The sequence below is a fragment of the Ipomoea triloba genome, chromosome 2 (assembly GCF_003576645.1).
Source record: "Ipomoea triloba cultivar NCNSP0323 chromosome 2, ASM357664v1".
Lineage (NCBI taxonomy): Eukaryota > Viridiplantae > Streptophyta > Magnoliopsida > Solanales > Convolvulaceae > Ipomoea > Ipomoea triloba.
In genome coordinates this window covers 20185829-20195444 of record NC_044917.1, presented here as the reverse complement: position 1 = coordinate 20195444, position 9616 = coordinate 20185829, and the positions used below count along the sequence as shown (strand labels likewise).

The following is a 9616-nucleotide window of genomic DNA, read 5'->3' as shown; positions in this document are numbered from 1 at the left end:
CTAATATCTTCACCAAAGTTTTTCATGGTCCTATATTTAATTTTCTCAGAGACAAGCTACAGGTTGCCAGTCTGCCCTGTGCTTGAGGGGTAGTGTTAGGACTCTAGGTTTTTTACTCATATTGTGATTTAGTATCCTACTCATCTTGTGTATATTTATATATTCTCTCAGACTCTGTAACCTGCTGTTGTTAGTCAATACAATTGTACGTTCTCATCTGGCGACGTTCTCATCTGGCGAAACTAAAATTTAGTCCGATCAAATTTCATAACACAATTTATTGGGGAATGTTTGGTATAATAATGGGAATTTAATTCGTGAGAATTTGAACATTTCATTACTATGCTATTGGATTCCATTATTTCTTTTGCTTAGCTGCCGCCTTGGCATGAAAAGATGGAAGAAATTTAGTTTGTACAATGTAGTCCGATGCTATTATATAATATAAAAAGTATTACTGATTAAGACAATTACTTATTTCTTACTATAGATTTGACACGTGGCATAGATAAAATTGTGTATTTATAACTTTTCAACAAAATTCCTAGTTCCAACATGGCTGTTTTTAGTATGAAAAGACAAGAGAATTCAAAAGAAACTTTAGTCATGCATACAGCAAAAAGTTCACTTAGCTGTTCATCCGTCCACTCCTGGGAGTGTTGTCTTTGAGACAAGTGGTTGCCTTTTGCTCAGAGCTTTAATCCTTTTCCTGAAATTCAACACTATAATGGCTCTTGGGCAAACTTTCTATAGATTTACATGCATGGAAATCGTCCACAACATCACCACCAAAAAGTTCACTTAGCTGTTCATCTGTCCAGTCTGGAAGTGGAGCCTTTGAAACAGATGAACATGTTTTGCTCACAACTTCATCCTTTTCTTGAAATTCTTCACAGCTGGTATGGCTCTTGGGCAAACTTTCGATAGTATTACATGCATGGAAATCATCCACACCATTAACACCAAAAAGTTCACTTAGCTGTTCATCTGTCCACTCTGGGAGTGGAGCCTTTGAAACAAATGGCTGCGTTTTGCTCATAACTTCATTCCTCTCCTGAAATTCATCCCGGCTAGTCAGGCTCTTGGGTAAACTTTCTATGGTGTTACATGCATGGAAATTGTTCTTTGGTTTAGCTCCTTCTGGCTGTTTATCACGAGTAGTCACCTTTCTGATTATTTCTTCAACTCCCTTTGCAGCACCTCCTCTGAAACTTAAAGATTCTTTCTCTACATTATCTTGTCTCAAATTTCGCATATAGCTACCTGGAAGTAAGTTTTCCTTCTCCGTTTCACTCTCACTATGAACAACACCTCCTGCACTCATGCATTGTACTTCTCCTGTCATTTCTTTTTCTGCAATGAAAATCTGCTTTGCTGCTGCGGCTCTTCCAGAATAATCTGATCATGAGATATTTAAAAATACCTTTTAAAATATACTGATCATGAAAACTGTTCTATCAGAATGCAAAAACACTAACATGAAAAAATTCAAGATTTCAAGTTCTAAAAATAAACACCCACCGATGCCAGGATAAGAACAGTTCACTGCATTTGCTGGTAGACAATCACTATCCTTGCAGAATACCTGCAAAGAAAACTATTTCAGATCCTATTGCTTCTGATACTAGGGCAAGGTTTACAGGAGATCTATCTTATACAAAGTTAAAATATTGTACATGGACTCTCAAAATGGAATATATTAGATCATGAAAGATATACAATCTTCCAACTTTTAAGAAGGAAAAACACAAAGAAGCATTCAATTGAAATAGCCTTACAGTAAAGAAACTGAATGCCTTATTTATGGTTGTTCTGATAACCTGAGAGCAGAATGTGGAAATGATAAACACAGCAGGAGACGCTATAGTAGCACATTCTGGGAGATACATTTGGCATTAATACACTATAGTGGCATCATGGTGATATAGCTTGAGACCAGATCATTGTGAGTTGAATGCCCGATTATGTTATGTATCTTATCTTAAAAGCAGCAAGATGAAGAATGAGTACCTACCTTTTCCATATTTCTGAGGGTTATATTAAGATAAACTGCTGACCGCGATGGAGCAAATATAGCAACCTGAAATAAGACTCTGGTCAAGACCAAGTACCCTAACAACAACAACCAACAACCAAAACAACAGAGCAATACTATCAGTGAGCAATAAGTAATTAAGGAAAAGACCTCCTTTAGTACTAAAACCGTGCCAACAATTATGCTCTTCCCAAACATGCTCTCACTTAGCACTTTTGGATGAATGCTAGCACCAATGGTACCTGTTGGATCCTAGATTTCGAGCTACAAAAATCAGTAACACACTTATTAACAATCTTTCAATCAAGAATTCCCTTTCTCTTACCTTCAGAGTTACCATAAGACCACTAAGTCCATTTGGTTTGGAAGACTTTATGACAGCCACAACCTAGCCACCCAGTAAAAACACAAAAGTCATGACGAAGGGTACAAAAGCATAAAGGGTATGCGCACATGCTTATGGTTTTTCATTTCAATCACAATACAAGTTCTAAAATCACACAGCAAATTCACACGCACACTCAACTCAAAAATCCCTCATCAATTTGAGTAAAATCGATCACAATTAGCATACCTTCTCTACCTTGTGCTGGCATTTCACTATAGATCTCAAAGTTGTGATTCCAGGCACTTTACCTACATCAAACATATGCAACAGAAATACCAATTTCCTTTTTATTTTGCGTGATGTATTTTAATAATATTCAATCATTCTTTCTCTATATATCTAAGTGTATAGAAGTTCGTACGGATAAACTGAAGAGCGCAAAACCAGGCACTGGAGTGGAAATCATAATCGAATTCCGAAGAATCTTCGACTGCCTTCCTCACATAATCCTGGGTGGGAATGGGAGATGACCAGACTTCGTGATTTTTACGGTCGAAACTTTTCTGGAGCATCGCCGATTGTATGACGCCGGCTGGACCAGGGATGCGGTGCGGCGTCGGCTGCGGCTGCGAAGGAGCGGAGTCGGATTGCTGGAAAGGTTGGAGAACTTGGAGATTTTGGTCTTCCTTTTCTTGTTCGGATATTAGAGTAGAACTTGAGCAAGGTGTAAAGGAGGACTGAGAAGAAGTGGCGGAGGCGGAGTTGGGGTTCCGCCGGTGGTGGCAGAGGCGTTTACAGGGCTGAAGGAGAGAAGGGAGGTCGGAATCGTCTACGTCGAGTGCTTCCCAGGGCTCCTCCATCTTTTCATTTTTTTTTGGAGGGAGAGAACAAGAGGGAGGGCTTTTCTTGAATCAGTAAATTTCACTTTGATTCTTCTAAGTATGTCTATTTCACCCCGATCAGGATCGCGCATCAAAACGACGTCGTTTTGATTAGGGATGTCAACGGGGCGGAATGGGGGCAGGGGACATACCCCCATTCTCGCCCGGTCGCCCCCGACTTTCTTCCCCATTCCCCATTCCCCATTCCCCATCCCCGTCCCCATTCCCGCCGGGGAAGGGAAAAATCTCCCATCCCCATCCCCACGAGGATTATTCGAGGACGGGGAATTCCCACTCCGTTTATAAGTTATAAAAAATTTAAACATTAAAAATATTTAAATAAATAACACATATATATATTAATCTCCAACTTAAAGTAGTATTTAATATTTTACAATTAAACATGTTACCTAAATATGCATGTCATAAACATGACATGAATGCTTCTAAAATTATATATATTATATACAAAGTAATACATATGTGTGTGTTGTGTGGCTATACATACATACATATATATATATATATATATATATATATATATATATATATATATATATATATATATATATATTTCGGGGACGGGGTGGGGCGGGGAGAGTACTCCCCATCCCCGCCCCCGTCCCCGGCGGGGAATCCAAATTGCCTCCATCCCCATCCCTGATCCCCTATTTTTGTCCCCATCCCCGTCCCCATAGGGGCGGAGAATCGGGTTCCCCGTCGGGTACGCGTACAATTGACATCCCTAGTTTTTATTAATGAAAACATACAGATGAAATCACCTCCGTTCCGCGCCATTCACTTTCAGTACATATATGCTGCAGTTACATTTCAACACAATTGCAGTTACGTTTCGATATAACTACAGTTTCATTCGATAATATAAACACAAATGTGAAACTGTTATTCATGTGAGATTATTATCAATTGTGAGATTTATTGCTTTTATTAATTTTGATATTATAAATATAAATTGTCCAGGTTTTAATATATATTTGAGCAGGTTTTGGGTGTAAATAGAAAAATAAAATTAATATTTAAAAACAAAAAAATTACCCTACAACGTCGGCTAGTCTTATTAGCCGACGTTGTAGGGTACCTACGACGTCGGCTATTTGTAAATAGCCGACGTTGTAGGTAATTTGAAAGCTACTAAAATCCCCTACAACGTCGGCTAATTACAAATAGCCGACGTCGTAGGTAATTTGAAAGCTACTAAAATCCCCTACAACGTCGGCTAATTACAAATAGCCGACGTCGTAGGTAATTTGAAAGCTACTAAAATCCCCTACAACGTCGGCTAATTACAAATAGCCGACGTCGTAGGTAATTTGAAAGCTACTAAAATCCCCTACAACGTCGGCTAATAAGACTAGCCGACGTTGTAGGGTATTTTAGTAGCTTTCAAATTACCTACAACGTCGGCTATTTGTAAATAGCCGACATTGTAAGGGACACATACAACGTCGGCTAAAAGTTAGCCGACGTTGTATGTGTACCTTACAATGTCGGCTAACTTTTAGCCGACGTTGTATGTGTACACTTACAACGTCGGCCAGATCAACGTCGGCTTTTAGCCGACGTTGTAGGGTATTTTAGTAGCTTTCAAATTACCTACAACGTCGGCTATTTGTAAATAGCCGACATTGTAAGGGACACATACAACGTCGGCCAGATCAACGTCGGCTTTTAGCCGACGTTACGTCGGCTAGTCTTATTAGCCGACTTGTAGGGTAATTTTTTGGTTTAATATTACCTACAACGTCGGCTATTTGTAAATAGCCGACGTTGTAGGGTACCTACGACGTCGGCTATTTGTAATTAGCCGACGTTGTAGGGTATTTTAGTAGCTTTCAAATTACCTACAATGTCGGCTATTTGTAATTAGCCGACGTTGTAGGGTATTTTAGTAGCTTTCAAATTACCTACAATGTCGGCTATTTTTAATTAGCCGACGTTGTAGGGTACCTACGACATCGGCTATTTGTAATTAGCCGACGTTGTAGGGTATTTTAGTAGCTTTCAAATTACCTACAACGTCGGCTATTTGTAAATAGCCGACATTGTAAGGGACACATACAACGTCGGCTAAGTTAGCCGACGTTGTATGTGTACCTTACAATGTCGGCTAACTTTTAGCCGACGTTGTATGTGTACACTTACAACGTCGGCCAGATCAACGTCGGCTTTTAGCCGACGTTAAAGGGTCTACTTAGCCGACGTTAAAAGCCGTCTGTGTAGTAGTGTCAGTATCAGTTCATATACACTGCAATTACATTTCAACACAACTACAGTTACATTTCGATATAACTACAGTTTCATTCGATAATATAAAAACAAATGTAAGGCACTATCTTTTGAGATGACCTGTGGACCGTGGTCCACGATATAAGGCCTGCCGAACCCCTATGTTCTGTCTATTAGTATTAGTATGGGTGTGTAAACTTGGGTACAAAAATTGATTAATTGACCGAATAAAAACTTTCATTTAATGCACTGAGTCTTAGATTCATTATACAACGCCCAAGTTTTTAATAAGTCATACGAGAGTTATTGAAATGTTTTTGGAGTTGAAGAACCTTAAAATATGAGGTTGAGAAGTGAAAAAATAATGTTGTGAAAGTGGTTTCAATATAAGAAGGAGAATAATATGTGAATTTCCTACTTTACCTCTTCAATAATAGGATTTTTTTTTTTGAGTTTTTCGTCAAGCTAAGACGAAAACCTAACGTCAGGTACTAAACTTACCACTTTACTCATAACTGAGGGATGAAAAATGGATATAGTCACAACTGAGGGACTGATTCAAAACTTGAGTATAACTCAGGGACCAAAGATATAATTTTTTCTATTTTTATTACTTCAAAATGTATGTATACAATAGAGTTAATTCCAGCAATGGTCCCCCGAGTATAGTGATTTCCCACATTTGGTCATCGACTTTCAATTTGGACAATTCAACCACTTGACTATTTTTTTTTCCAATGTTGGTCCTTCCGTCTTGTGGGTGTTAAGTTGACGTTTACTTGAGGGGCAAATGCGTCCATTCATGTCTTTAGTCTGATTTTTCTCTTCAGTCTCACGCGAAGTCAAGCCAAATCCCTAACAACAACACAGTCGTTTCTTCTGATAGACAAAATCCCCAAATATCCCAATCAAAAACCCTAATCGAAGAACGGATATTTAGGAGTATTTAGATTATGGTCAAAGAACGAAGAACATCGATGGATTCGACAGGAAAGTAAGCAAACTTTGGTCGCGATACTTGTCCACCATGTTAGTTTTTGTCGCAAAACTTTCATTGCAACTCATTTGTGTATTATATGTTCTGTGTGGGTTTTATATGTTGTAAGAGAATGAAATGGTAGAAGTGGGGACCAGATGTTTGTGTTCTTTATTATATGATGTGTATGTGTGTTGTATATTGTGTATAGGTATAGGTACATTTGGGGACCAGTTTGTGTTTGAAAATGGTGTGTGGACCAATGTTTGTCTGGTTATACATATGCGAGGGACCATTGTTGCTCTTTTTTTTTTCTTTTAAATCATTTACTGTAAAGCAGTGTAAAGTGCGCCATTATATTTTGTCTGTACTATAAAGTAGTTCTTGGTAGTATATAAAGTAGTCTAAAGTTCAAATTCCACTCAATGTTGTGGGAGAATCAATGCATGATAATGTTCATAGTAAGTTCTATGTGCAGTTCAACAGCCCATTAACTTACAATTATTAACTTATAATTGATGATTTACTTATAATTCGATGCTAAGTGCAGTTCAACAGCCCATTACAAGTGATGCTTGTAACAAAAATAAAATCACTCACATTTTCGAAACAACATTCCCAATATCTTCTACCAGGATTATCGTTAGTCCACGATGTTTGTAGCTTCAAACGTTGCCCACATGCACAATTTGGAATGGAAACCAACTCACCGTAGATGTATTCATGATTTCTTGACAATGAAGAACTTTCTCTTCTATATCTTGTAGACACCGTGCTGCTATATCGATGCTATACCGACGGAATGAAGGACCTACTCACCGCCGTAGATGTATACAAAGGTGCTGCATTATCTGGAGTTTCGCTTCTAGGGCTTCAAATGCGTGTGGAATGAGACATTTATCGCGTTTATTTACAAAGGGAATGAAGAGGAAAGATGAATTATATAGTCTACGCCTGAAAGGACGCATTTACCCCTCAAGTAAACGTCAACTTAACACTCACAAGACGGAAGGACCAACATTGGAAAAAAAAAATAGTCAAGTGGGTGAATTGTCCAAATTGAAAGTCGAGGACCAAATGTGGGAAATCACTATACTCGGGGGACCGTTGCTGGAATTAACTCTATACAATATCCCTATAATTTTTTTGTATCCCTATAATGTCACAAAATACAAATTATAGAGTAATATTTTTGTATGTAGTACGAGTTTTAGCAAATTATGTTAACTTAAAACTCATTACAAGTTATTTAAAATTTACTTACGGTTGGTTTGGTTCGCGAAAAATATTTTAAAAAATGAAATTGAAATTTAATAGAAAAGAAATTACTAGGAAGATAGATTCCATTGTTTGGTTAGTAGAAAAAAATTACTAAGAATATTGATTCTATTGTTTGGTTGTGTTTGAAATTGTAAGGAATAATGAATATAAAGACTAATACGTCCATAAGTAATTAAGAAAGTTTCATTTATACCTATGTAATTAAGAAAAGATTAACGATATTCACCCTTTAAAAAATGTTCCCCTTCTAATTACACATCCTGATGTCACTAGTACAAAAATGACCATAAAAATAGGACAATCTGCGTCTGAAGTTCAAACACCGGGGGCATAAAGTGACGCGGTGACATTTTTGTAATTAAAAGTCAAATATTTATTTTTTTTAAAATATTAGACTATCTACGTCTGAAGTTCCAGGACACAGATTGTTAGGTTTTTTTTTTTTTTAATTATAGTCAGTCAACTTTTTTTAAAATATAATTTGCGTCCGAAGTCGAGAACTTCAGACGCAGATTGTTAGGGTTTTTTCACCTAATATACAATGTCGAATTGAAGACGGCTTCCCCCCTCCTCCGACATCCATATCGATCACTCCTCTTCTTCCCCGACATCGTCAATCTCAGCTCCATCTTCCCCATCCATTAGCATATATAGTCGTCGTCGCTGCCGTCTTCATCCCCCCCACAGCGCCGCCCTCAACTCCATCTTCCCCTCACAGCGCTGCCGCCTCTGCCCCTCACCATTAGCTGTGTCGACGCCGGCCTACAACCATCGGCGCAAGGTCGCCATTGGTCTACAGCTGTCGCCGCTCGCAGACGATCTCCATTCCTCGTCGCACACCGCCGCCGTCCAGTGTTGTCGTCGAGTCCCAGGTATATATATTTATATTTTATTAAGTTTTTAATTTAATTTTATTTATTTGTAATATATTTTACAAATTTTGTTGTTTATTTTAGTTTAGATTAATTTTGTGTTATTGTATATGTATATAAAAATGTGTATTGTGTATTATGTATATAAAAAATGAAAGTGAAAAATTATATAAAAGTTTAATATAATTATCAATAAACAAAAAATAATTTTAGAAGTATCATATTAAAGTATATAAGTAAATAAAATAAAGTAGTTTTAGGTAGTGTAACCAAATTTAACAAAATTGATAATTTTAGGTAGTATATAACCAAATTTAGCGACATAGATGTTTACTTGACACCACTTATTGAAGATTTAAAGATGTTGTGGAATGATGGTGTGACGGTGTTTGATGTTCATAGTCAAACCAACTTCACCTTACGAGCCATGTTGTTCTGCACAATCAATGACTTCCCAGCATAGGGTAACTTGTCAGGATATACTACTAAAGGGGCTAAGGCATACCCTATTTGTGAAGATGAAACAGTTGATTTTTGGTTGAACAATAGTAGGAAAATGTGTTCATGAGTCATCAAACCTTTCTACCTATTGTCATGGTATACTACTATTATATAATGTTTGAACTCTTATTTAGTTGATTTTAATGATGTGTAATGTGTTGGTACTTATATATGTTTTCATTAATTTAATAGTGTTACGTTGATTAATTGTTAATTATGTGTTGATAGAGTTTGATGTAATGTGAACATTTGTAGTAAAGTGTTTAGTGTAGTTTGTTTTGAGAACTTTGAAGTATTGGTGTGGCTGGTGTGTTTTGAAAACATTGAAATGTCGGTGTTGAGAATTTTAGAACTTTTAAATGTTGTTTTGAGAACTTAGCTAGCTTTGAAGTGTTATTGGTGTTTTGAGAACTTTGAAATATTGGTGATTTGAAAACTTTTAAGTGTTGTTTTGCTTGAGAACTTAGCTAACTTTGAAGTTGTGACACCCCAACC

The 9616-nt window shown here is 37.2% G+C and overlaps 1 protein-coding gene across 2 annotated transcripts; it reads right to left on the bottom strand.

Annotated features, from left to right (window-relative positions):
• Positions 1 to 505: 505 nt before the first annotated feature.
• On the bottom strand, positions 506 to 3310 carry LOC116004862. Of its 2 annotated transcripts, XM_031245052.1 has the most exons (7): positions 2785 to 3309; positions 2610 to 2671; positions 2361 to 2423; positions 2186 to 2287; positions 2015 to 2080; positions 1522 to 1585; positions 506 to 1398 (listed from the first exon to the last, which is right to left on the bottom strand). In XM_031245052.1, the coding sequence occupies exons 1-7, from the start codon at positions 3221 to 3223 to the stop codon at positions 698 to 700; spliced, it is 1497 nt and encodes a 498-aa protein (XP_031100912.1). In that variant the 5' UTR covers positions 3224 to 3309; the 3' UTR covers positions 506 to 697. The 2 variants fall into 2 exon arrangements, with proteins under 2 accessions (XP_031100912.1, XP_031100920.1); XM_031245060.1 differs by lacking the exon at positions 2186 to 2287 and having other exon boundaries at positions 2785 to 3310.
• Positions 3311 to 9616: the final 6306 nt, after the last annotated feature.